We start from the raw sequence: 27,356 nt of genomic DNA, 5'->3' as shown, positions 1-27,356 counted from the left end.
TGATCAAGGGTGTCTTTAAAATAAACAAGAACAAACAAGGTGTTTCAAGGTAAAATACGGAAGTTTCTTTTTGAGATTGGGAGCAAGATAAGGATCGTGTTAACACCATTTCCACTGGATAATTCAATGGAGACCTGAGTCCACACAGCAAGGCAAGAAAAATGAAACAAAAAATAAAAATATGTTACAGAGAGGAACACTGCTGCCTTGAATTCCGTGCAACATGAATGCGGTTGTAGAAAATCCAAAAGAATCCCCACATAATTTAGTAAAACTAATAAGAGGCTTGGTTGCTAAATGTAAAATTAGGAAACGTAAAAAAATCAACCATGAATCTACATACCAGCAGTAAATAGAAATTCAAGACACCATTAACAACAGTATAAAAATAGTAAGTACTTCAGAATCAATCTAACAGAAGATGCTCAAAGCTTCTCTGCAGTCAATTCTAAAGCTTGACTGAGAGCATTAAAGACAACGTAAATCAATCTAGAGGCACGCCATGTTTCCAGATTGCATGACCCAGTGTTGTAAAGATACCCGTTGACCTACACGCCCCTATATATTCAAAGCAGTCTCAAAAATATCCCGACAAGTATGTGTATGCATGTAACCTGATAAGCCAGTTCCAAATTTTATATGAAAACGCAATGCCAAGAATGACCCAGACCCTCTCCAGAAGAACAGGACAGATGGACAAACACTAAGATCGCCCACAGTGCCGCCAGACTTGGAGAGCCCGGAGACAACCTCCCCGCCCTGCAGGACACTCGTTCCCACAGCAGGGGCGCTGTGGAGCAGCACGTGTCTCCTTTCCCTGCCTCTTTGATCTCCCCCAAATACAGAGCCCAGCTCCAGGGCTGTGTGGCACCTCATTGTGAATGACAAAGCAATTCAGCAATGACACTGTTGGAGAAAACATTCCTGACTTTTGGGGTGATTTTTACAATAAGGCACAAAACCCTCTAATCATAAACACAAAGAAGGACACATATTATATTAAAATTAAGAACACCTATTCACCCAAAGATGCCATTAAAGAGGGTGAAATAAGGCATAGAATGGAAAGAGAAATTTAAAGTGTTTGTGACCTGGGTTTGTCAAGAACTCGCACAGATCAACAGGAAAAAGGTAACATAGACAAGAGGGGAAAGACTTCACAAACGAGAAAATCCAATGGTCTGCGAATATATACAAGATATGTTCAGCCTCACTGATAAAAAGGAAATTAAAACCATGTTAACACATCAGTACACAACGACTAGACGGTAAACATGTTGGTGGGGTATCGTGCGGCGGGAACACCCGCGGGCCGACATGTCTAATCAGCTGAAGACAGGTGCACCCCCATGGCCCAGTGGTCTCACTATGTACAAATGTGTGTGAAGGGTGCCCAAATACATGGTCCAGAATTTTCATACGTAGCTTTGTTAAGAAGAGCCTAAAACTAGAAACTCCAGATGTCCACCACAGTCAAACAATTGTGGTCTCTCCAGATAATTAAACGGCAAAGGTGGACTAAGACAATACCCCAAGTGGGTGACCCTAAACATGCCTGGAGCAAAGGCAGCAGGTGCAAAAGAATGGCCTCCCTGCGCTTCTATCAGACGGAGTGTCCAAACAGTCTTCTTGGGGATGCATGCCGGGAGGGCACGGAAGCGGGGCTAGGGCAGCACCACAAGGAGCACGGAGGGGCTGGGGGCTGCTACAACGGGGTGGGCCCACTGAGGCTTGCACCGCATTTGTCCCTTTGCGGTACATGTCATGGGTCCCCTCTTCTGCATGTGTTCAGGAAGAGAGTTAAGAGTGAGAAGACACAGGCTTTCGGAAAAGGTGCCCGTGGATGGGAGGGGCAGAGTCCACGGCAGCAGGCAGTGAGGGCCCATGGGCTTCAGCTGGAGCTGCAGGCGGCCATGGGTCACCTGCCTGGGTGGACACAGCCTATACTGCCCTCCCTGCGTCCCTCAGCTGGCCTGTTCCCCGCTGTGGCTCTTGCAGACCACTGAGTTCTCCTCCCTCTTGGAAGTCAAGCCCGTCACCCAGGTGTGTGTGGTGCGTGCAGAGGCCTCCAGCTTGCCCTCACCCCAGACTGCTGCTGCCCCCCCCCCCCCCCCCCGGGCTGTGGGCCTGGAGCCCAGGGGTCCAGGCAGGAGGCAGAACAAGCCCGCCCTGTTTCCTTGCCAGGGCAGGGCTGGGCCAGGACCACAGCCGAGAAGGCTGAGCAAGCAGGCTGCTGGCAGGCACTCTCACCTGGGCAGGAACCACACTGGACTTTCTTTCTCCAGATGGGAACATCTGCACGGTGGGGGTTGGGGGTGGGCACAAGCTGGACCAGACGGTTGGGTCAGCAGACCCAGAGCAGGGAGCTGGGGGGTGAGGGGCTCCATGCAGCAGCCCCTCTCTACCCCTCAGCAGGGTTCCTCTCCTGCTTCAGGGCAGGACAAATGTCACTTGGCAAAACACTGATTTTATTATTTTTCTATGTGCAGTAGTACTTTATAAAACATGTGATGAAGATACAGAGACTGAGGAGGGAGGATTGGACCTGGAATCCCCCTCAGATACCCCCCTGTTACCGGCGAGTGTCTTAGCTGAACGAGGTAGATTTCATCCCCATGTGGGACTTAGAGAAGTGGGGGTCCACCTGCATGCCATTTAGCCACTGGCTTCCTAGAAACTTGACCATGGGCCTGGCCTGGGTGTTTGCTGGGCCCTCAGGCCTGGTACAGCCACCCTGCCTAGGCTGGCCATGAGGACCTGAGGCCCGTGTGGGGGACTCCCCCAGCCCTTTGGGACTGTCGAAATACAGGGAGACCCCAGGGGCAGAGAGGAAGGAGGACCCTCTGATTTGCCCTCCCAGCCCCTTCCTATAGACTCCACTGGCCGGGGGCTCGCTCTGGTCACCATGTGGTCTCCCCAAGCCAGGCCTCTCCCACATGGGCTGCCTCGTTAATGTGCAGGCACCTGCTGCTGGAACGAGGCCGTCCCTGGGGTGTCCCAGCTCGGGGTGGGACTTGCACACTGGCTGTCTCGTGAGGCCTGTGTGGCAGCAGGAACTTAGTGCAGGAGTGGGCTGCCGGCAGCTGCGGCCCTCCACCCGCTGCCTGTCACCTTCTCTCCCAGAAGCCTGCAGTCAGTCCACAAGGGGGCGTCCCATCCCCTCGGAGCAGGCTGATGGTCCCAGGAAGGGAGCTGCTGCTCAGGTCCCCAGGGTGGCCCAGAAGCCATCACATGCAACAGGAAGTTGCAGTGACTCTGTGACCTGTGGGGTGGCCCTGGGGGGAGGGGCATGTGCCCGCATGCATGTGTGGCCGTGTATGGAACATGTGTATGAGTGGGAGTGTGTGATGAGTGTGTATGAGTGTATGTGGATAAGTGTGTATGTCTATGAGAGTGTGGGTATGTGTGTGATTGTGTGATGAGTGTATATGTGTACAGTATGTGTATATGTATGTATATGATTGTGTTTCTGTGTATGAGTATGTGTATAAGTGTGTATGAGTGTGTGCTTGTATGAGTGTGCATGTGTAGGAATATGTTTGTGTATGTGTATACAAGTGTTTATATATGTGTATGTGCTGAGTGTGTGCGTGCGTGTGGCGGTGTGTGTGAGTATATGAGTGTATTAGTGTGTACGTGCGTATGTATATATAAATGTGTGTGTAAGGGTATGTGTGTATGCATTTCAGGTGTACATGTATGTGTGTAAGTGTATCAGGGTGTTACGTGTATGAGTGTGTGTGGGTGTGCAAGTGTATGAGTGTGTGAGTGTGTATATATGTATATGAGTGTATGTGTGAGCGTGTGAGTGTGTGTGTGTGTGCCTGAACGTGTGCGGTGTGGTGTGGGGCAGGCCAGAGGGAACCCCCCCCTTCCTGCAGGCCCAGGCCGGCCCCCCACTGGTTCAGGAGAGGCACAGAGGGACGGCACTGGCAGTATTTCCGACTTGGATAAAACCAGGAAAGAGCGGAAATGTCCTGGAGAGTCTCTCCGAGGCAACTTCCAGCCCAAAGTATGTGACGTGTGTCTGGCTGGTCCCTGAGCCAGGAGCTCAGGGGCTTGCGGTGCCACCCTTGCTGGATGGAGCAGCTGTTCTGTGCGGGGCTGGGCGGGCCTGGAGGGGGGCCAGGGACCCCGAGGCCACAGCACCCCAGCTCTGCAAACATCACATCCAAAAGGGTGGGGCCTTGGTTCCTGCTTTGACTTCTCTGCCAAGAATAAAACAATAAAGCCCCTGAGGCCTTTTATAAGCTTGTTTTGAAAAATGTAGGCATGTTTTTTATTTCCTGGCAGCTTTCTGTGTAATTAGGATTCCTCCCACGGCACAGCTGGGGGCTGGAGTCCGGCCTGCAGGGCAGCGAGTGGGCAGGGCCCCCGGGGCTCACAGGCCAGGTCGGGTCTGAGCCCTGGAGAGCCCGAGCTTGCTGCGCACCCGGCTGGGGAAGGAGGGGAGGCTGGCCCTTGGCTGAGCTGGGGCAGAGCTAGAGCAGGCCTCAGGAAATAGCACCCAGGGCTACTGGGGGCGGGGTGGGGAAGGAGGGGGACCCAGGCAGGCAGATGGGGAGGGGAGGGAGTTGCCTCAGGGCCCACTTCCTGGGCCCGGGCACCTGGGTGGAGGGCTTCCCAGGGAGGGTGGGAAAGCAGAGCTCAGGGCTAGAGCAGCCGCTCCCTTCCTCCCTCCCAGGCCAAGCCCTCCTGGGCTGAGAGCCCCAGGCTGTACTTCCTGCGGTTCCCCCTGCTTCACCCCCCCCTCTACAGTCGTCCTCCGGAGGCTGCCTGCGGCCACCCTCTCCTCTGCCCTCAGATAGCTGCCTGTGGCCCCCACCCACAGGCGCTGCCTCTCTGGTGTCCCAGCACCTGTGCCCCACGTCCTGTCCCTGCTGCTGTCATCTCTCTTCTTCCTGGTATAGATGACAGCTCCCGCCCCATGCCACCGCCCTGACAAAGCCTCTTCCTTGCCTCTCCTTGGGTACCCCACGACCAGGTGTCCCTTCGGGCCCAGAGCCCAGCTCCCCAATGGGCCCTGGACATGCCTCCCTATGGAATACAGGCCCACGGCATCTGGGCACCAGTTTCCTTCCTCTGCGCCCATCACCTGCCTGAGCTGCGGCCTCCCTGTCTCTTCTGAGACCTTGCTGCCCCTGAGCCTGGTCCACTCCTCAGACAGAGGCCCTTCCTTTCAGCCACCCTGCATCCCTGCAACCACGCGGGGTCCACTGCCCTCCTATAGCCCCCACAGTGGAGATGGACCCCACATGCAAATCCGGCGTGTCCCCTGCTCTCCACATACACCCAGACTCTCACCCTGCTAGTTCCCATTCTGGGGACAGCAGTCACACGTTTGGGCCCCAGCCTCATCCCAAACCCCAACTGAACAAGCGTCTGAAGCTGGCTGTGCCCATGATCCTGCTGACCAGAGGATCCTGCAGGGGTCCGAGGGGCTGTGCCCGCTCTGGTCTACCCCCGGGCCAGCTCAGAGGACGGTGCGGTCCCAGGCTGCCCCGCTGCGTGGAGGGTTTGGGCTGAGGGACCCAAGCCTGGATCCTGTCCTCGCCCCACTCCTCCTGCCAGCACTCAGCCTGTGCAGTCAGACTTCTGTCTCTGCTGAGTCCTGGGGCTGGGGAGCAGGGCAGTGGCTCTGCACACAGTAGGTGTTTAATGAATGACTTGTCCCACTTTGTAAAGGACCAGTTTATGGACAATGAGACTCTAAGGCTGCACCCCCCAGCCCCAGAGACAAAGGATGGGGAGAAACCAGCTGGTGCCTTCCCCCAGTTGCCTGCTCACCGACCCATAGGAGCGGCCTCCCTGGGGGCCAGGAGAGGACGGTGCCCACGAGGATGCCTTTCTGGGTGTCAGGGGGCAGTAGGGAGACGCATTCCTTCAGACCCAGTCAGCCGACTTGGAGCAATGTATTGCAAGGAAAGGACAGGACAGGAGACACGTGTAAAGGAGCGGAGAGGCGGCACCTGTGCCCTTGTCATTAATTCACGGGGGCCACTGAGACCACCCACTCAGTCAACAGTCAATAGAGCAACTGATTCAAAAAATTCTGATCTAGCCACAGGATGGAATATTAGACTGTCACCAGAAAGCATGTTTCTACAAATTTAAGGCATGGGAAGTGCTCATGGCATAAAATAGTGAAAGAAATATGGGAAACAGGAATTGTGTGAAGCAGCAGCCCCAAGATCTGTCTTGTGGACCCTAAGTATGCTCGAAAACGGGTCAAGAATTTCAGCAAAATGTTAAAAGTACTATTTTTGGGTGGTGGGATTGTGGATGTCTCATCGCACTGACCAGAATGCTAACAGACATTGGCTGAGCAGCTTCCCATTGTGGCCGCCTTCTGGAAGCTGGAACAGCACAGTGAACAAAATAGACAGAAATGATTTTGTTTTAGAGAGGAGGAGGGACGGAGGGAGGGGAGAAGCTCAAGCAGACTCCACGATGAGCACGTGGGGGTGCGACCTCACGCCCCTGAGATCGTGACCTGAGCTGAGACCAAGAGTCGGATGCCTAACTTGTGGAGCCCCTCCTCAGACACCACCAGGAATGATTTTAATACGAAAACCAAAACACGGCTGCTAGCTCTTGCCTCAGTGCAGGGGCTTGGCTGAGGGTTTGGAATGAGAGCATGAACAAGTTGATGCGGAAGGAATGCACCAGGTTCTGACCGTGAGCTGTGGAGGGACAGGCTTTGGCGGGCTGGTCCCTTCCAGCTCCCCAGTTCTGGCCTCATGCCATCCCTGAGAGCTAAGCGGTGGGGAGCCCCGAGCCGTTCTCAGCGGGCTGGGCTGGCCTCCTGGGGGCCGGGTGTGTGTCCAGGTGCTCGGGGCAGCACACACAGAAGGCTGTTCTAGCAGAACATTCAGGCGTTCACTCTGGTTTGATAGACGGAAAAACTGTAAAAACACCACAAGGAGCGTCCTCCTACTCTATTCCCACCTACCCGCCGCTCAGATGTGACTGGGTGCGGGCTCTCCCCTTGTCTGTCTGTCTGTCTGCACACAATGTTTCCTGAGCTGCTTGAAAGCGAGGGGCAGACACGATTCCCTCTGCCCACAACCAAAGACTCCCTCTGCTGGAAGCGCACACCCCAGGTCAGGAAAGTGAAGTCTGACACGCTGCCGCTGCTGTCTACACTCCTTCCCCTCATTCCCATATGACATCCCTTGTAGACTTCTACCAGTGCAAGCTCCCTGCTTCCCTCTTTATCTAATGGATGAAAACCTGTTCCTACCAGTCTTTTCAGCTGATTGTCCCCATATGGCCAGAGAGCCCTCTGAAGCCCTTTGTGTCCTCCTGCCACATCCTGACCATTCTTGGAGCACGTCTTACTTCTCAGGAGCTTGATTCCCAGGCCCCTTCTGCACTTTCCCTGCCCGGGGCGTATTGTCTCCATAGAGCCCTAGTTCCTTCCAGGGAGACTGACGTTTGGCAAGCAGGAGCCGAGCACCAGGAGAGTCTGGTGCTCTGGGGTAGTGTAGCTTCCATTTCCCTGAGTGGAGAGAGCCAGGAAATGCGTCCGCTGTACGTGCACGTGCATGTGCACACGCGCACACACACACATGTGCCATGTCCACTGCCTCCTTTCAGAAGACATAAATACATGTTGTGAGTTTGTCCTGACGCAGCTTGCAGGACACAGGTCCACAGGTGGAAGGCAGACACCAAGCAAGGAAACAACCATGGTGGGGTCAGGGGCAAGCACAGGGGACACAGTGGGGGAGGGGAGTGGGGGCCCTCTTCAAGATCTGCAAGTTTGGGGAAGAGCCCGGGCTGCAGGAATGGTGAACGCCACCCCTGAGTGGGGCCTGCTCTGTGTGGCTGGAGCAGAGGGTGCTGGAAGGTGTTCTGGGAGCCAAACCACCCAGCCTCGAGGCTGGGGGCTGAAAGGAGAGGCAGGATCTCATTCATGTTTGGCAGTGCTCCTATGGACAGGCTCCTGGGGCAGGACCAGGAGACAAAGGCCAGCGAGGAGGCACCTACATGCACCGTGCACCCTGGCGAGTGGGGACGGTGGCCAGACCCAGGGCTGTGACCGTTCCAACACTGGGAAGTGGGATGTGTTTCCAAGGCTCTGACAATGAGGGGATGAGGGAAAGGAGGGAGGCATCGGAAGGTGATGGTGGGTCCAGGGAGGAAGCAGGACCTCTGTTTGGGTCCCACTGAGTTTGAGATGGAAGGGTGAGGAGGCAGCTGGGCAGGGTGATCAAAAAGGCCCTGGGATCTGCCTTCCGAGCCTCAGTTTCCCCATTTGCCCTTTGATCGTCCAGGCGCAGGCACAGGAGGCACCAGCCAGGATCACATGCCATGGGGCAAACACCTTCCCCTCTCTCACGTAGCTTTGATCATAACCTGCCTCCCTCCGGCTGCCCTGCCCTCCATGACCACAGTGCCCCTGTGGTCCTGCTGGCAGGTGTCTGGACACTGCTCCCTCAGGAATCCCACTGTCTTTCTCCCTGAAGAAAGAAAGGACACAGCGTGCCCACTGCGTCCGTGCTGACAAGTGTTATTCCAATATTCTCTTTGTTTCAGGAAAAGGCTTTTATGGAGATATATGTTTGGTTAGCCGCTGTAATGTTCGTTTCTGATGAAATGATTTATTTTCCTAGTGATCTTTCCACGTTAAAGCCATTTCTCCTGGCTATTTTGGCAAGGGTAGATGTTTTTGGTAGGCTATTAAGAGGGTCGACCATTTTAATAATATTTTCACCTGCGACTTTGATCGGAAGGCTGAGCTTGGCCCAGATGTTTATGGTACATTTTGATAGTGTTCTGTGAGAATAGTATCCCCAGCTGTCCCACGGCTAAGAGGCAAGGGCCTCATCTGGCCCCTGCAGACGCTGAGCACGGCTCTGCCCTGTCCACCATGTACCGCTGGAAGTTCGTCCTGTCCCAGGGGGACCCTCAGCAGAGTGACTTCTACACAGAGAATGTGTGCCCCTCCCACCACTGCCATCACCAAATGCTGCTGCCCAGGTGCGGAAGCCTTCCTGCACAGGTGCAGGGAGAGGCTGCTGCCAGGCTGTGCTGTGGCTGCTGGTGGAGGGAGAGCATGACATTGGCAGAGGCCACTGGGACAGTGCTGGGTGAGGATGTCCATAGTGCAAAAGATGTGAGTGGGGCTGGGGGTGGCCTTGAAGGTGGTGGGGAGGAGAGAGCTGATGGAACAGGTGGCTGCGCAGAGCGGGGTATGCAGAGGGTGGTGCTCGTGTGGGTGGATGGCAGGGCAGACGGTGGCAGTGGTATCGAAAGTGGCCGAGGCCACGGCTGGTGTGACAGTGTTGAAGGTAATGGGAAATACCATCAGGCTGGCCCAACACTTTTCTAGCCTTGATTCAGGGGACGGTGGGTGCCAGTGCCCAGGGGTCCTCACAGTAAAGGCACCAAGCGGGGATGAGATGTAGCGTTTCGTGCCCTCTGTGGCCCAGGGTCCCTCCCTGGGAGCAGCACACAGAACCAGCCCTCCGGCCTCGTCCTTCAGCCGGAGCAGCTCCTGCTGTCCTGAGTCCCTGGCCCCAGAGCTCCCTCTCCAAGTCCTGTTTGGGACCTATGGGCCTGAGTGACCAGCTCCTAGACTCAGGACCAAGGGAGAAAGGGAGACAACGGCCAGAGGATACACTACCCCCAGCTGCTGCCAGACGCAGGAGGTGGTCTGCAGAGAAGCAGGCCCTGCCCTGACTGCTGGGCATGGGTCCCAGCCTCCTGGCAGTGGGCCTCAGGTGTCAACTCAGGGCGGGGCCTGACCGGGAGGGAGGGTGAGACCGTGGCAGGCCCAGTGAGGAACTGAAAGTGTCAGGTGCCTCACTCGGGAAACTGAGGCCCCAGGAAGCACGTGGCTGCTGCCACACTGATGTTTCTGAAAGAAGCAGGACAGGGCCGGACTCCCACCACCGTGCTGGGGACCAGTCGCTGGGCAGACGCGATCTGCGCGCGGTGCCCAAGCTCCTGGCGGCTGAGGCTGGGCCGGGGCTCGCCACGCTCCCTTCGCCCAGGTGGCCCGACTGCAGTTCGAACCCCACCCCCGCCCGCCTCTCCCGCGGGCCGCTGTCCGGCCTTGGCCGCCGGAGGGAGGAAGCGCTGTCCTCATTCCACCTCTGGCCGCCGCGGTGCCAAGTTGCTGGCGGCGGCGGCGGGAGTCGGGGCGGCGGGCAGCGGCGGGGCGCAGCGCCCTCCCCGGCGCCCTCGCGGCTCGAGGTTACTCACGTAGAGTCCGGAGTGTTCGGCGCCGAAGAACGGGAAGGGCACGGAGAGCGGCCGCAGACCCGAGCCGCCATCGTCCTGCTTGGGGGTGACAGAGTCGCCGCGCTCCGCGCCGAAAGGGTAGAAGTCGGCGAGGGCCACCGCGCCGCGAACCCCGCGCGCCCCTAGCCCCAGGACCGAGGCCAAGAGCAGCGCCCAGGCGGCGCCGCGCTGCATCGCCGAGGATCGGCGGCCGGGACGCAGCGGAGCACAGCGGGGCCGGAGCGGGGGCGCAGCGAGGACAGCGCGGGGACAGCGCGGGGACGCAGCAGGGACGCAGCGGGGCCGGAGCGGGGACGCAGCGGGGACAGCACGGGGGCGCAGCGGGGACCGCGCGGCGACAGAGCGGGGACTCAGCGGGGACAGCGCGGGGGCGCAGCGGGGACGCAGCGGGGACGCAGCGGGGACCGACGGCTTGGCAGCTCGTGCGGGGCCGGAGCCAGCGGGGCCGGGCGGGGTGCGAGGAGCGCGGCGCGCAGTCGGTGGGGTTCCGCGCGCTCGGCGGATCTGCGCTCGGGTCGGGGCTCTGCGAAGGAAGGAGCGGTGCTGGACCGCTCTCAGGGCCGGCCCCGCCCCAGGGGCCGCGATTTAAATATCCAGCCGGGCGGTCACCGGACCTGGGCGGGGACTGGGCGGGGTCATGCAAATAACACCGCTCTTAAAGCGCCAGGCCTCTGGGAGGGCGGGGCGCTCGCGACGCGCCCGGCTGAGCCAGCGCTGGCTTTGAGGCGCAGCTCTCTGGTCCTCGGGCTTTGCCGAGGTGAGAGATTCGCGGACCAGCGTCCTTGGCGGGGATCATCCTCCTCCTCCGTAGGTCCCCAGTCGCCAGGCTAGGGCGGACCCAATGGAAGCACCTTGCCCACACAGCAATTCTGAGACACACCCTAAGTCCTACCTGAGATGTTGGGTCTGGGTCTCTGTCCTGCTAGGGGACCCTGTCACCCCCTGAAGACAGTGGTCAGTTGGGGCCACTCCGGCTTAACAGTGCCTGGATACCCTTGTGGAAGTGGCCAGAGGTCAGCCCCCTGCAGCCCCCAAACTCTGGGCCTGTGGACACTTACTTGCTCCTGGCCCTGGAGGTGAGGTTTCCCTCTGTTTTTGTGAGGGCGCCTGGCCTGGGGGACTTCAGGGCATTAGACAAGGTGTTTGTGCCCTGCACAGCCACATCAGGAGAAATTCCTGGGGAGGTTTCCCAACTGGTTCAGGATCCTAAGGGAACCTCACAGCAAGAGACTCTTCAGCAGACTCCTGGGTTTAGTGGCTGTCAGTGGGGAAGACAGGTCCATGTGGGCCTGGGGGCAAGTGGATAGATGCTCCTGGGCTTGGTGGATGGAGCCCACAACCCAGATTCCGTGTCCCAAGTTCGTGGCCATACCAGCTCTTCTGCCCCTGGAACCACTGACCTCACACCTTGTTCTGAATGTTTGTCCCTCCTCAGGCTCAGTGCAGGGCCCTCTCCCATCCTCCCTGCCCTCAGAATCTGGCGTTGGGGGATGTATGACTGTGATCCAAGCCCGGAGCCCCTGAAGACAACGGGGCGCCCACCAAGGATAAGTGGAAAGAGCCAGCACTACCACTGAGTTTCTGGGAGCTTTTATGTCTGGCTCTGTATTTTTCTGTGTGTCCTAGAATGTCTTCAGTGAGCTACTGTTGTTTTGCAGTTAGCCAGGAACATTAGTGTGACTTTGAAGAAATAGTGGACAGGTCCTCAGAGTGCGATGGTTTGACTCTGCGGGTTACAGATGTAGGATAGAATCAGGGAAGAATTTAAGGAGGCACCACCCAGAGAACAAGGTCCCCCAAAACTTCTCTCTAGTTCCACTGAGCTCGGTTGCGAGAGGGCCAGCCCTGAGGCCAGGCTCCTGCCTTGGGGATGCCCCAGGACAGCAGGACAACTGCATGCTTCCAATGAAGGATAAGAAAGATCAAGCCCTCCCATCTCTGGAGGACAAAATTCAGAAATGACATCTGATGGCCGGGGCTGTGCGGGGAACAGAATCCCAAGTTCACATGGCTCTCTGCAGTAACCCAGGGAGGAAGGGCACGTTCCTACTTGCTCATGTTCGTTTACACACACACATGCATGCACACTCTCACACACACGGACACAACACTCAAACACCCACACACCCACACTGCATCACAACTGCTCACACACACCTGCTCACACACCCAGCAGCTGCCCACCTGCCCACCGGCGCCTCTCCTGCTCCCCCTCCTGAGCACACGCGTCCAGGGAACCTAGTCAAGGCCCATTTCTGGGCTAGATTTGGGGGGAGCAGGACTGTCCCAGAGTCCAGCATACCCATGGGCATATAGTTCCCACTAGATGCGTCCAGAAAAGGACTGTTTCTCCAGACATGGTGGGAGTGGTTGCCCTAGACAGGGGGTCCCAACCAGGCCATACAAGCATGTCCCCTGGGTGGTTTGGTGAGGCCATGCTTAGGCCTGGGCCCCACCCCAGAGAGCAGGTGCCTGTGGGTCCAGGTCGGAGCCAGCCACAGGCAGACCCTTGGCTTGTGGTCCCCAATGAGGTCTTATCTACTGGGGCCCGTGCCTGGCTGTCTGGGCCAATTTGTACCTGGTCTGGGAGATGGGGGGTTAACATGAGGCCCCACCACTGCTGGGCAGTACATTAAAAAAAAAAACAAACCCAAAACAACCAAAACCCAAAACAAAACGAATTCCCCCCCACCGCCCCAACAACTCCACAGGCAAAAAAAAGGGAAAAAAAATTTTTTTTCAGGTGCTAAAAATATTATCAGGAAATACTTTTCAGCAATGTGCTGTTTTAGGTTCCCCTCTGGACTCAAGGGCGCCTTTGTCTCTGCCACAGAAAGTCCACATTTATCAAAACCAAAGTCGTTTTTATCAAGCAGGCTCATGTTCCTGCGGCCAGGAAATCTGAGCCTCCCCAACAGGCCTGTGACAGCTTAGTTCAGGGCCTGGGTATGTGTGCAATTTCGATGGGGGAGCCCCCAAGCCGACCCCGGGATACCCCAGGACTTGGGGCTCCATACAGGGCAAGGTAGGGAGTGTCCTTCCCCACAATGCACCTGGTGGGTTCCCTGCAGGGCTGGGGTCAGGGACCCTGGGCGGGGCTGCATGTGGGGCGGGGCTGCGCGTCCCACAGCTCCCTCTTAGGGGTCCCCAGACCTATGTGAAACAAGAAACACCTAACCCTAACCCCAGGTAACCCCCGTCCCCACCAGCTCCGGGAACAATGCTAGGAAGTTCTAGGGCCATTGGGTCCAGCTCTCGTGGAAGCCCACCCAGCCTGGTTATTACACGGTGAGGCTGGATGGGGTCTTGGCACAGCTGGTCCACTGAGGCAGAGACGGGCACTTCTGGCTCAGGGTGACAGCATTCCTCACACGAAGGGACTGTCCTTGAGTCCTGGGCCCACTCGGCTTCTGCCCTAACGTGCGGCAAGGAAGCACGGCCTCCAGGGAGCCCCCACGCAGCTGGACACCCACAATGGGATGGCTGCTATTGGTCTTAGGGAAATGACCAGAACAGGCTTCCACATTTACTCTCTGGGATGTTCACTGCTGCTTCATTTGGTCAAACAACAGAGAGGAATTAGAAACACTTTGAGCCAGAGAATCAGCAGGGACATGCAAAAAATGGTTACAGGTGGGCTCAGGTTGGGGCTCTGTCTTCCTTTCGGGTGATGAGAGACCGCTGGGTGCGGGTAAGTGCCAGGCAGCCTCACCCTCCTGCCCCTGGCGCAGGGGCGAAGCCTCCACTTCCGGACTGTGCTGTAGCCTCCAGTGACAGCCGCCACAGGAGGGCTCTTGTGGGGCCCAGGGACTGGCTTTTTGGTGGGAGGTTCAGCAGCTGGTGAAATCATGCTTCGGTGGCATTTTTAATGGTGTGGGACAAAGCTCAGAGTAAAACGTTGACTACGAGTTTTTAGAAAGAGTATCCGTTGCAGCGCTACCGTGTCTTTGGCCCCCCCAGCCACCGGCCTGTACATGTGCCAGGAGAAAGAACTGCTCAGATTTTAGGATCTGCACTGATGGCTTATGGGTGGTGGTTTTCTTATTATATGTTTTTTGTAAAATTTTTATTTGCGGGGCGCCCGGGTGGCTCACTTGGTTGGGCCTTCTCCTCAGGTCATGATTTCAGGGTCCTGGGATCAGCCCCATATTGAGCTCCCTGCTCAGTAGGGGGGGGGCCTGCTTCTCCCTCTGCCACGTCCTGTGCGTGTGTTTTCTCACACTCTCTCTGACAAATAAATAAAATCTTCAAAAAAAATTTTTATTTGCAGTTATTTAAAAAATATGAATGTTTTAGAAGCCCGAATATCAGTGACCCTGATTCCAGCTGGCCTCCTTGGTCCTGTGGCCCATTTCCTGCTCCAGCTGTGGCGGGAGGCTCTGTCTCCCTGAAAGGCCAGGGCGCTTCTGGGGGCCGGGGTTTGTCTCCTCAGAGTGCCCCTTCACCCTCTCCTGCCTGGTCTGCACCATGGGAATCACGGCCTTCCTTGGGCCCCCAGAGTGGCGCTTTCTCTGTGGCTCTCCGGCTCCCCCCACTCCTTTTGCCCTCACCATGCTGTGGGCACTGGGCCTGTTCGCTGACTCCTGGGAAGGCTGTTGCCCCAGATGCCTGGCGGTGGCCCCTGTGAGAGCTACGGCGTGCTAGTGCCGCCCCCTACTGCCGAGAGCTCTTGATGGTGCCATCTGGGCCATACTTCACAGAGGATTCCCCATGCCGCTGTGGGGTGGAGTTGCCCCATTTGATGGGACTGAGGCCAGAGAGCCCATCCAGGATCACATAGCTGCAGGGGGTGGAGCTAGGGTTGGTCCAGGGCTGATGACCCCCAGACGGATACTGGGGCTGCCGGGCTCTTCCAGGCTGGAGGCCTCCACACACCTCGGCCAAGGAAGAAGCTGGGAGCCTTTCCCCTCAGCATCCAGGGAGGGCATGGGCAGCCATCCAGCCCTGGCCCCCGTGCGCTCAGCCTGACCCTGCCCCCTGCCCCAGGACCTCACCTCCAGGAGGGTGGGGTGGGTGGTACGTGTGAGGACAGGAGGAGGCCCAGCCAGGCTCCAGCACCCCAGGCACTGGGCCTCACCTTGCTTGGTGTCCCCAGCCCATCTCTGTCCTCCAGCAACAGGACGCTGGGCCTGCAGCCTCACTGGCCACATGGGTGTGGGGCCTCTGGGCATCACCTGACCTCTTGCTGACTGTCCTGTGGCCTTGGTCCAGAAGCAAGGCCTTGTGGAGTCCCCGTCTCCTCATGTGTCAACAGGTGCCCCAGGGAGATGCTGGGGGAACAGAGCCTGGTTCCTGGTTCCATGGGAATTGTCAGTGTCCTACTACTGGGAGGCTTAAGAAAACACCAATTTACTTCCATTAGGAAAATCTTTTTTTCCCCAAGTATATGACTTTATGTTGAATAAATAGAAACAGCATCTCTTACATGGATCGAACTATTCATTAAAATATGCAGGTCTCGGAGGTCTCACAGGTGCTTTAAACATCCCTCCTGTGCATGTGGGGAGAGCATGGACTTCGCCAGAGAATGCCGGTCGGGTTATGGGGAGCTTTCATTTTATTTATTTTTAATTTTTTAAAAAACATTTTATTTATTTATTTGACAGAGACACAGTGAGAGAGGGAATACAAGCAGGGGGAGTGGGAGAGGGAGAAGCAGGCTCCGTGCCGAGCAGGGAGCCCGATGTGGCTCATCCCATGACCCCGGGATCACAACCTAAGCAGAAGGCAGATGCCCAACGACTGAGCCCCCAGGTGCCCCAAGGGAGGCCTCCGTTTTAATACCGGGGAGCCACCCTGACCCGTCTAGTGTCTGCAATGCACCTCCCTCTCACCCAGGAGCATCTTTGTAGCTCTTCTGGGCTGGGAGCTACGGTCCAGAGGGACGACCCATGTGACAGCTGTGGGTGCCACAGGCAGGCTGAGAGGAAAGTGCCTCCACACACCCCCATCTCCAGCCTCTTGTCCCTTCCTCACACCCCCATCCCTTGGGTCCTTCTGCTGGGGGTGGGGGTTTGGGGGTCCATCTGCTACCTGAGGGCCACCTCTTCCCTCTCATGGCCCCACTCTTGCCCATTCTGCAGAACACTCTCCAGCAGTCAGTGTGCGGCCACCTGCTCCCCTCCCCTGCCTGTGATCCACCCTGATGGGCGAGTATCACGCACAGATACCTGCGCTAAAACCTTCTTTGCCCACAGTGGCCATTGTTAATTGTCACCTAGCTCCTCCCCTCTGAGCCTGAGCTGAACTTTAGAATCCTTTTCAACCCAATCCCCAAAAATCGGGCAGAGCAGAGGGCAGACTGAAGCCCGTTGCCGATCTCCCTCCAGCCACTGCTTTTGTACACTTCATGCCCCGTGGTAACTCCATCCCTGTGTTCACGCAGAAAGCAAAGCCTGACCGGCAGCCTGCTTTAAGCCTGGGGTCAACCCGGCAACAGATAGCTGGCGATGGCCCATCTGGGCCACGGCTACAAGGCCCGAACTCCCTTGGCTGTGCCCATGCCCCGGAGGGCAGCCAGCACCTGTGGCTGCAGACCCTGCTGCCCAGCCGTGGCCCCACACCCTCTATGCAAGAGGCCACTGGGACCAGTGTGAATGGGGGCAATGAGTGAAAATGCCAACAGGCCACTCCGCAGAGGCTCAAGATGGCTGCCTCGTTATGTTCTCCCAGCAAGTCGGGCTGGGTTCCTGCAGGAATTTTCCCAGAGTTTATAGGCTGAAAAAGTGGGAGGCTCTGTAACAGCCTGAACTCTCACAGGCTGGGGCTTCTTGTGGCCCGTGAGTCACGGGGACCGGTTTCTGAGTCATTTCCAGCCACCTGCCGCTGGGACGGGCCTGCAGTTCCTGGATACAGAAGGTCCCGTGGCCTCTGGACGTGGGGAAGTGGTGGCTGGGCCTCGCAGGACATTATGTTTTTGGCTCCAGTTGGTGGAAATACTTTCCATGTGTTTCCCCGTGTTTATAGAGCCAAGGGCACGGAATGCAGCCTACGGCCACGGAAGCCGGCCTGCCGGGGCCTGGCTCCCAGGGTTGGCCCAGACCAATGTGTCCGAGTGGAAGCAGGGCCAGTCAGGTGTGGGCTATGGTGGCTCCCTGCGGCGGAGGACTGTCCTGGAGCACAGTGTCCTGCGGGCCGGGAGGAGCGCTATGCTGGGGGAGCGGCAGAGCGCTGGTGACACAGGCCCCCTGGGGCCGGAGTGGTGGGCTCGGGCTGGGGCTGCCCGCACCACACTCTGTGAACAGCGCGAGGCCCCGGTTTTCCTGCCGGGGGCCTCGCGGGCCCTGACTGCTCACGGCTGTGATGGGCAGGCTGCCTGGGGCCATTCTGCAGCCGGGCTCACTTTCTGGCCCTGGTGGCCTGGCTGAGGCGGGCTTGTTGACGACGAGGCACCTCCTGGTCCAGCTGCTTCTTTGGACTGGCCACCTGGGGGCGGGGCAGGAACTCAGGTTGGGGGGCAGGTCCCGCTGGCAGGGCCCCCAAGCACGGGGTTGTGCGGAGCTCTGTGGCTCCTGAGGAGAGGAGCCGTATGTGGGAGAGAAACATTGGATGGTGGACAGGCTCACCAGCTGCTAGACAGGGACAACGCCCACGTGTGTGGGTCCTCAGGACAGAGGCATTTGTGTGCAGTGGACAAAACCCCTTCCCTTCAGGCCATGAAAGCACTCAGGATGATAAGGAAATTCATGCTCCTTGGCTTCTTGGTTTGGGGCATGGGCTTGTGGGTTCGGGACACTAATTTGGGGGCGACACTGGGTATCACTTTACTTTTCTGGGTCTCAGTTCCCTCAGGTGTCAAATGAGGGTTTTGACCCCATGGCTCTGAGGTCTCTGACGGCTCAGAGCCCAAGGGTCAGCTCCAGCAGGTGCGTGTGGGGGGTTGGGGGGACAGAGCAGGTCCATGCCCAAGGCCACATACACCACTGTTCTTGCCTCCTGACTCTGACCTCTGATCCAGGAACTGTCACCACTACTCGCCTTAAGGGCACAGAGAGGGTGGTGACCTGTCCCGGGATCCTCGCTCTGGCCCTCACTTGGTGAGCCGTGGGAGTGACAGGATGGAAGGGTGAGAGTCCCAGGGTTGGTTGGATCCCCCAGCGGTGGTTTGGGATCCTGCTGCTGGAGGGCCTTCGGCCAGGGATGCTGGTCCGTCTGCACCCCTCTCTCCACCTGGACACGGAGGTCTGGGCCCATGTGCTCCTCCAGGCCTGTCACTGGCCGTGGGTGGGTGGGGTCCCGGCACCACAGGGCCTATGTAGGCTGCAGCCAGACCCCGGGACGTGGCTCGGCCTCCGGGGCCAGGTCTTGCTGCTGCTGGGCTGCCAGCTCCCAGAGCCGTGGGGCTCAGACTGGTTCCCTCTCTGCTCTCTGGATCTGCTGCCCTCCTACCTGCGTGTTGCTCGGAGTCTTCCTGGGCAGGTGTCCTGCCTTCCCCTTGGGGCTGCTAGTCCTTCCTCCAGCCCCCAGCTGGCTGCACGACCGTCTGCAGGGCACAGGCCCCAACCTGGCACTGGCAAGCAGGTCTAGAGGTGAGCACATGTTCACACTGCGGTGTTTTAATGGCATCCTAGTTTCTGCCTGGCTGGACCGGGGGTTCCTGCTGGTGTCACAGGCTGACTCTCGCCCCTTGCTCCTCTTGCCAAGTCATTGTGCAGAGGGAGGGGTCTGCCCAGCAGGGGCAGATGCCCCCAGCATGCAGAGGGGCAGCCCTGGGACTTGCCCACAGGCCTGCCTGACCCTGTGTTTCACGTGCTCTTCTGGTCCATGCCTGGCTCACGAGGTCCCCCGACCATGCCACCAATCCCATAGGGCCTTGGAGAGAAGACCAGGAGGGGTCACTTGAGCCCCTGCTGCTGGTTCCACCTCTGCCTGACTCGAGCTGTGACCCTGGTAGACCCCACTGTCATCTGGGGCTATGTCTTCTCATCTGTGTGGTGTAGGAACGGTCCAGCCTGTCCTTCCCATCTGCATAGGCAAGTTTGTGGGGTGGTGGTGGTGGTGGTGTACAGCACCCTTCTGAGACCCAGACACTCCTGGACTCCCCATCCTCTCCCCCATCCCCAGGCTGGAGCGCAGGAAGCTCCTCTGGCCTGCTAACCTGCAGCTGCTGATTTGGCCTCAGGGCCCCGTCCCTGTCCTTCCTTGGTTGTTCCTTCTTGGCTCCTGGCCAGGCCGTGTCCCCTTCCTTCCTCAGCGTCTCCTGCTCCATCTGCAAGAGCCCAGACAGCAGAGCTTGCGGTGGCCTCCTGGCAGGTGGGTGGGGTCAGGCCAGCCTTCACTGTGGGGAGAACATACAGGGCTCTGAAAAGGGCTCTGTGTCCCCTGAGAGCAGGCTGGGGAGGGGGAAGGTCCTGCACCGGGAAGAGGGCTGAAGAAGGAGAACAGGGTGGCCTCCTGAGCCTGGCAAGGTGCAGGGCCCCTCCCAGCATCCCCTGCCCCATGGAGCCTCAGTCCCCTGCACTCAGGTGCCCCCAGCCAGCTCCCAGGCCCTGGACACTCACTGATCCCGTCCCAGCAAGCCTGTGTGCCCACCATCTGTCTTCCCTGGAGGTGCAGTTTGCCCACGCAGAACCCCCTCTTGGTGAACCTCCCCCCACGCCAGGCCCAGGGCCCCGGGGTTAAATAACATGTGATGGAGGAGGCAGACACTTCCAACGGGAAGGCTGGTAGGGGTCCTTTCGTCTGTTGCAGGTGATCCTCATGGAGGAAGGAACTGCCGCCCCAGGTCATGCCTTGTGGGTGCCTGACATGGACGGTCTCGTCCCCAGAAGTCCCTGGGTGGGCAAAAGGCCAGTCCGCAGCTGGGGTAGGATCAGAGCCCAGGGCCTGCTCTCTGAACCAGACCCCCTTCACTACCCTGCTATATCCGCCCTGTGGGTCCCTGTGCCGGGTGGGGGTGGGGTGTCTCCAAGGGCCTCCAGGCTGGCCCTCCCTTCTGTGTCCTCCTGGCCCACGCCTCTGCCCTCGGGGCTGGTCCCGAAGAGCCCGGGAGACCTGGTGGCCTGGCCCACCAGGAAAGTTTGCGGTCAGTGATAGGAGGGTAGCGTCACAAAAATAAGGACTCCTTTCTTCTTCAGCGGTCAGAAAAACAAAGAGTCCACTTCCACTGAAAGAGGAAGTCCTGTTTCTTTAAAAATCCAGCTACGCTCCTGGAATCGTATGTTAAAAAGAGAAAAGTGAAATCCAAAATAAATAAACGGCCACATCCGGGTTTCCCCTCCTGAGACACCAATAAAGGGTTTATGGGTTTGGGGGCCCCTCACAGCTGACCTCCTGGAACTCATTAGCTGTTCCTCCCCTCCCCGACCTGGGCTGCGGGGGCCCCCCAGCTGGCTCTGGTGCCCTGGGCAATACCACTGTGGCCAGGCCACTGCTCCCAGCAAAGGCCACGGAGGCTCCTTCAGCCCAGCGGCTCAGCGGCTGGCCCGCCCTCCAGGACAAGCAGGATTCCTGGGACCGCAGGGGCTGGCCAACCTTCATTCCTGGGAGGGCAGGTGGCTCTGCAGGGACAGGCTGGCCAGCGGCTTCCAGTGACTGTCCTGACCTGTAGGCCTCCGGGCCCGCATCCTGCCCCTGATCCCGTTCCCAGGGCATTTGGCCCCACTGCCACCCCACTGAGCTGAGCACATGTCCCGCTTGTCCCCAAGTCCATGTCAGCTGGACAGCGTGTGTCCGGTGGCCAGGGCCTGCCCCAGGAGAGATGTTCATGCGTGCCTGGGAACACACGGAGGGGCCGACACTCTCCTGGCCGTTCTGGGCCCACAGTGCCCTCGCCTGGTGGGGCGTGCTCTCCTGTGGGGCGTGTTGCTCAGTGCTTGCTGGAGAGCTGCCAGAGACCAGGGCTGGAGACTGCATTGGGCCTGGGCTGGCCTTTGAAGGCAGCTGTCATTCTCACAGGGACTTGGCTGCTCCTCACTCGAGAAGCAGCCCTGTCTCCTGACCCTGCTGTGGCTGATGGCCTGTCTTTCACTCCTCAGTGGTGTCCACGCCTTTTGCTGTATCCTCTGTCCTCCAAAGTCTGCGAGCTTGGGACCCCCAGCACCTGTCATTCATTCCATGGGCTACCACTCGGTGTGGTGAGGCCACGCCATCCCCCGGCCCAGATGAGAGTGCCTCGCATAAAGCTGGTCTATGCAGGCCTTGGTGAGCAGAGGAAGCAGTGGCCAGCTCGGGGACCTCCCGGTTCCCAGGGGGCCTCTGAGAGACGGTGGCCAGACGCTGCTGCCCGGAGCAGCCATGAGCGAGGAACGCCCTCCCTTCTGGGTCTGGTTCTCTCTACGCAGGTGAGCCCACATTGGCACAGCTCCCCCACACCTTTGCCGGGGCCAGCGCCACGGAACACTGCAGACACTGCCTGTGTGCAGCCAGCAGTGCCGCTCCCTGTGCCCCTCCTTTGTGCCCGCTCGTAGGGACAGGCGATGAGGGTCTCTGCCCAGATGCAGCCCAGACATGGTCCCTGAGGCCCCTGGTCATGGTCTGGGTGGTGTCCAGGGCAGCAGGACACGTGTGTATCCTCATCTCAGCGAAGCCTTGGGAAGGCCACCCTACTCTGGGGACCGCTGCCGAGGCCCTCAGCCACTCCTGATACTGGGACTACTGCTTTCCCACCTTGTGGATGGGGTCACTGAGAGCCTCAGGCCCCAGGTCATCAGTCCAGCAAAGGCTGTCCCCAATAGGCAACCCCAATAGGCCCTCCCCTATTTCCTCCATATTCCCCGCTCTAGTCCTCGTCCTGCCTGTCTCTGGAGTGGGCTTTGAGGACGTCAGAATCCCAGGGCCCACAACATGGCTGGCGCCCTCCGTGGCAGGCAGCAGAGCTGGCTGATCTCACACTCACATCCCTGTTACTGTTTCTGGGGGGCTGAGGCAGCCCTTCCAGGACAAGGGAGCTGCCCCTTGGACAACAGGAACGCCATTTCCTTTCTCTCGGCACCAGGAAAGTGCTCTGGCAAACTCCACCTCCAATTTCAACCCGAATGGCTTCGCTTTGGCCTGTTTCGTACATGGAGACCAGATCCATTCACAGCTGGGGACAGTGTGGCTGTCAGAATCCCTGGCCAGTGGGCCCCTGGGATGGGCCCAGCCCCTCAGCCTCGCTGCTGTTCCCTTTCTTGCTGCAGGACTGGGGGCCTCTGGTCGCCCTGCCCTACCTTGCCCCGTGTGGAGACTGCTGGGATGGCAAGACCGGCGTCCCCCCTTCACCACGGGTGCGTACCTCACCAGTTGCCCTGGTGCAGTCGGTGGGGCCCTGACCGGGGGCCATTTCCAACATGGACAGCAGAACCCTGGGCTCCAGGGGTCTGCAGTGAGCCGGGCCACAAGGCTCCCCGCAGGGCTCTGGCTCAGATACTGGCATAAACCCGGGGCCATTTGCTATGACCTGTGGTGCCTCCCCAAAGAGAGCAGAAGTAGCCGGGGTGTCACCAACAGGGAGGGGAGTGTTGTGGGTCACCCTCCAGCGCCAAGGCGGCCCTGAGCTTGGAGAAGGGTGGCCGGGTGTAGAGCGGGCGCTTTTCTCAGCACCAGGTGCCGGTGCAGCGCCTCCCGCAGCCTGCGGCGGCCGGGAACCCCCTACCGGACGCCCCTTTCCCCGCCCCCTGGAGCCGCAGGCCCGCCCACCAGCCCCTTGCCCGCGCGCAGCCCCGCGAGCTCCCCCTGCAGGCGGGCCGGCTCTTGCGCGGCGTCTGCTCCCGCGGGGCGCGCCTCCCTGTGCGCTGCGCCGCGCAACCCGCTCTCTCGCCTCTGGCTGCGGCTGCTGAGAGCCTGGGCCCGGCCTCCAGGCTCCACTGATGTCTCCCCCTGAGCTGCACGTCCACAATCATCCCTCTGTCGTAGGGGCGCTTACTGTGAGCAGGTCTCGGGCCTCTGACCCCTCCCACCTCAGTTTCCGCGTGGTCTGGAGGTTGATGGTTGTCTGGGCGGCTCTGGGTGTGAACACCTGCCTCAGGCATCTCCCAGAGCCTCCCTTCAGGCCCCCTAGGCGGATGATTGCCTAAAGGGAATGCCCTGCCCTCTGGGGTCACTCACCTGTGGCAAGGGCTCCCTCGTGCCCCCTGCCTCCGGGCATCTGCGCTCCAGGCAGGTGACCTGCTCTTCCAGCAGCTTCCCTCTCTGGGCCAGGCCCTGGCCGTGACTTTTGCTCTCATCCAGGGCCCTGTGCAGGACGTCCAGTTGCTCCTAGGGAGAGGAAGGCATAGGGTCTCCTGGAAACATGGCTCCCTAGGAAGGAGAAGCCCAGGGCGTCTGCTTGGGCCGCAGGTCACTGGGAAGAGGCAAGAACAGGTCAAGTACAACGTGCACCCATCAGGTAGTTTAGGACAGAACTGCGGTGGGGAGGGGGCCGGGGTGCAGGACTTGCTGCGAGGCTCCACTTGGCAGGTCCTCTGCTGCCGTCAGAGTGGCCTCAGAGGACACACCTGGCATCCCCCACCCCCTGCTTCCAGCCCTTGGAATGAACGTGATAGTCCCCCTGAGCTCATGGAGACTGTGGTGCTCAGCCCCCCTACCCCACTTTCCCCACCTTCTGCCTCTACCAGCACCTGTTCCCCTCCCTCCGCCCTTCCAACCCTCCTCAGGAGTGCCGGCCCAGGACACCTACCCCTGCCCCACAGACACCAATAGCCAGGCCCCTGGGATGGCCACAGCTCCTTCTCCTCTATCCACAGCACTTGTCCCAAATGCTGGCATGACTGTGGCCCTGCTCCTGGAGGAGGCGGTTTCAGAGGAAGGAGGGGGCGACCCCCTGGCGGACCTCATGGGTGACCCCTCGGGCGACCCCATGGGCAGAGCTGGATGTACTTCCTTTGGTCTCATGCTGTAGTACTTTAGAAAATGGACAGTGGGGAGGCCAGTGCTTACGCCTAAAATGGCAGGGTTTCACCCTTCCCTGCGAGTTTGGAAACTACCATTTTCTGTCTGTGCACATTTCTAGGAGAAAAGCAGAGGTTTCCTTCAAATATGGCTTAAATATTTCATGGTATTTTAAAGAGGTCCAAACCACTTATGTGAAGCATTGTGCTCCTCTTGTAATGACTCAGCTGTTACGGAATCCAAATTAGCCATTATAATTGAACGGGGAAACCCTTCATGCACATTGCCCGCTGCGCCACGAGTTCTCCTTCCTCCCGTGGCTTGGGTTCCGAGTCCTGGTGCTGCTTGAGATGTGGGTTAGGCCAGTGCGCCTGCACACCCAGGTGCAGTCTGAGGGTTCAAGTAGCCACAGGAAAGCGGGAACTGCAGCCCCACACAGGTCCTGCCCTCTGGGGGCCCTCGGGCCAGTCCCAGGAGAGCCTGGTGCCAGGCAGCGCTCAGATGTAAGGGGGACTTGGTTCCTCGGACTCTGGGCTCCTCCCCGTCTGCCTGCTGGTTTGTCCATCCTGGTGTAAACCCCTCCTGCTTTGACAATTCCAGCCTTATCACCAGCTTTACTGTTGTTTTTCAAAATTTCCATTAAAAATATCAAATGCCTATTCTTCTCCGTACACTTTGTAATCATCGTGCCCTGTTTCCCTCCAAACATACCATTAAAAGAAAAAAAAAGACAAAACCAAACCAACAGAGCAAAGAACCAACAAACAACCTACAAATCAGGAACATACATACAGATCCAGCCAGAAGCTGATTGAAAGACCTTAACTGCCTCAGAGCCTCACACTCTCCCCAGTAAGATCTGTTGCAGCAGCAGGAAGAGGCACACACGTCATCATTCTTTTAAATAACCCTTGCACTAAGAAGTAAAAATGAAAACTCCTAGAAAACTGGTAAAAAGAAAAAGCATTCACACCAGAAATCCGTGGCATGCCCACCACGCCACAGGTGGGGAAAATGGGATAACACGGAATGCTCTGCCGAGAGACAAAGCCCACACATAAACCCATCACCTACTCGTTTTAAGAAAGGAGAGAGATCACAACACTATTAATAGAAGCCACAATGAATCACTGTAAGTAAAAATGAGAGGAGAGATAAAGCTGATTCTTTGAAAAGACCAATAAAACAGACAAACGGCTGGTGGGTAGAATTAAGAGAAACAAACCGGAATCTCCAACAGCACGAAACAGATGTGGCCACAGATACAAGTACAGCAGAACCTCGGGTGTCCAACAGTTCCAGCTCCAGGTAGGACTCGATATGAACAAAATGTGGAATAGACAACACACGCGGGGCCTCGGCGGTGCAGTTGAAAATAGGAGCTGGAGGCCCTCAGATGGTAAATTTCGGAGCATGCGGGGGCGGAGTGACTTCGGGCAAGGGGACTGGAGGAGCAGGCCCATCCCACGCACACTTTCAGGGAAGCTGAGTTGGGCTGGGCAGTGACATAGGTGACAGAAAAAGGTGGAAAGCCCACCAGTTCATTGTATGAAGAGAAAATCATCGGAACACCCAAACTTGGAGAAATTGGGCACCCTGCAGGGCTCAGGGCATCACATCTGGCCAGGGGGACCCTGCCCACCTGTGTGGCCCGCCCTGCCCCATCTGTCAGCCCAGGAGCTGCTGGAACTGGATGGATGCTCGGTTGGGCCCCGGGACCAGGATTCTGGAGAAAAGGGGAGACGTGAGCAGATCGCAGGGTGGCTCTGGACAGTTTCAGTGGCACTAGTGCCACGAGGACCCCGAGAGCCCCTCTTTCCTGGGAAGCTGTGACCCGCCTCTGACGGGGGTGGGACCCCACTGGTCGCCTCTCCCAGGGGTGTCCGTGTCCCCCACCACACTTGCTTGGAGGCCGCCAGCTGCCTGCAGGACCCTCGCGTGGGGGTGTGGGGCGTGTGTCCTGATGCTCTGGGCCCGGCTCTGCATGGTTGATCTGTTGAATTCCCAGGGTAGCCCTGGAAACAGGGAGGGATTTGCTCTCAAACAAGAATCTTACTGTTTGCATAGCACAGCCTACCATTTAATTAGAAAAATATGTTTTTAATTAACTTTCTCTTAACAAACACATTGGCTCATGTGAAACAGGGGAGAACCCAGTCCATGAAAGTGAAAGCAGTCATATTTGATGCAGAAAGTGAAAGCAGTCATGTTGGATGCTCTAACCCACGCTGGCAGCCCGGCCACCTGAGTGGCAGAGGGTGGCGGGGGTAGGGAGTATGGCCACGGGCCGGAGCCCTGCTTGGATCTGCTGTTTGTCAAAAGGGCCTGGGGCCTCTGGGCCTCCGGTGGGTCTGAATTCCCCTCCCACGTGCCCACCTCAACTACCCGCAGGTTACAAAAGTTGGAAAAAGCTTCCTTAGGGTTGGAGAGCAGAGACTTTGGAGGCAGATGGAATGAAGTGGCCTAAAAATAGGAGAATTACCAGAATTCTAGGAACAACTTGACACGATGCTGGTAGATTTTAGCACCTACACGTCACTGAAAAATGGAGTAAATCCTTAAGGAGAAAAATCCACACGGATAGAGAAGATCTGAACAACATCCAAGCCATCTGCATCCATGTGAGGAAGCCTCACAGGGAAACCTGCCAGAACCCCAGGGACGCTGACACAGAGAGAGCCCAGGCTGCAGGGGAGACCTCAAGGCCTCCAGTCCCCTTGGCAGGCAAGTGCTGGGGGGAGGAACCCAGGACACCCCCCAGCACAGCCAGCTGTGCCCCTGAGAACGGGGCCTTCACCTCCCAGTCCCTGGAGTGGGAAAGTTCTGTAATCTCTCTGTGCTGCCTCCTCCTCGGTCCTGCCAGCTCCCCATGGACCCCACAGCCCCCGGGGCTCCCCTTTCTGTCTTTTACTGTCAGCCTGAAATATCTGGACAGGGACATGTGAAGTCCCGGGTGGGTCCTCCCCACTCCTGACTTGGAACAAGACCAGATACCCTTCTTTGAAGCCACGCAGAAGAAAAACATCTCGACAGTAGCAACCAACTGTGGCTCAAGAGACAAGTCAATCTGAGGGAGCGAATCTGAGGGTCTTGAATGAAAAGAGAATGGAGTTAATGCAAGAAATGGGAACAGGTGTCTGAAGATGTGTACCGACTGCCTCAAGAAGGGGATGCCACGGTGGGAGCCGGAGTGGGAACAATCGAGATGAAAAACACAACGACCGACCCAGGGCGATGAGGACAGAGATTGGATAAGACACGGCAGTCAGATCGGCTAACCTGGGTGAAGACCGTGA

General features: G+C 58.2%; 2 protein-coding genes across 10 annotated transcripts in view; both read right to left on the bottom strand.

Annotated features, from left to right (window-relative positions):
• LOC111145172 (sushi, nidogen and EGF like domains 1) overlaps nucleotides 1–10,472 on the bottom strand; it is an 82,094-nt gene extending 71,622 nt beyond the window's left edge. For all 9 annotated transcript variants that reach the window (XR_002640458.1, XM_022499903.1, XM_022499928.1 and 6 more), the window contains exon 1: nucleotides 10,213–10,472. Coding sequence is in view for 8 of the 9 variants with exons in the window: in XM_022499903.1 (XP_022355611.1) it covers nucleotides 10,213–10,425 (213 nt within the window). In the remaining variant the exon portion in view is untranslated. The remainder of the gene's footprint in view (nucleotides 1–10,212) is intronic.
• Nucleotides 10,473–18,280: 7,808 nt separating this feature from the next.
• The window catches only part of LOC111145833 (ciliary rootlet coiled-coil, rootletin family member 2), a 59,329-nt gene continuing 50,253 nt past the window's right edge, over nucleotides 18,281–27,356 (bottom strand). The window contains exons 29-32 of the mRNA XM_022501093.1: nucleotides 23,278–23,427; nucleotides 23,096–23,174; nucleotides 19,349–19,459; nucleotides 18,281–18,420 (exon numbers count right to left, since the gene is read on the bottom strand). Of these exons, the coding sequence (XP_022356801.1) occupies nucleotides 18,281–18,420; nucleotides 19,349–19,459; nucleotides 23,096–23,174; nucleotides 23,278–23,427 (480 nt within the window). The remainder of the gene's footprint in view (nucleotides 18,421–19,348; nucleotides 19,460–23,095; nucleotides 23,175–23,277; nucleotides 23,428–27,356) is intronic.

The sequence above is a fragment of the Enhydra lutris genome, unplaced genomic scaffold (genome assembly GCF_002288905.1).
Source record: "Enhydra lutris kenyoni isolate GAN:26980312 unplaced genomic scaffold, ASM228890v2 scaffoldscaffold1, whole genome shotgun sequence".
Classification (NCBI taxonomy): domain Eukaryota; kingdom Metazoa; phylum Chordata; class Mammalia; order Carnivora; family Mustelidae; genus Enhydra; species Enhydra lutris.
Note: the sequence above shows the minus strand (reverse complement) of the source record. Positions and strands in the feature narration are given on the sequence as shown.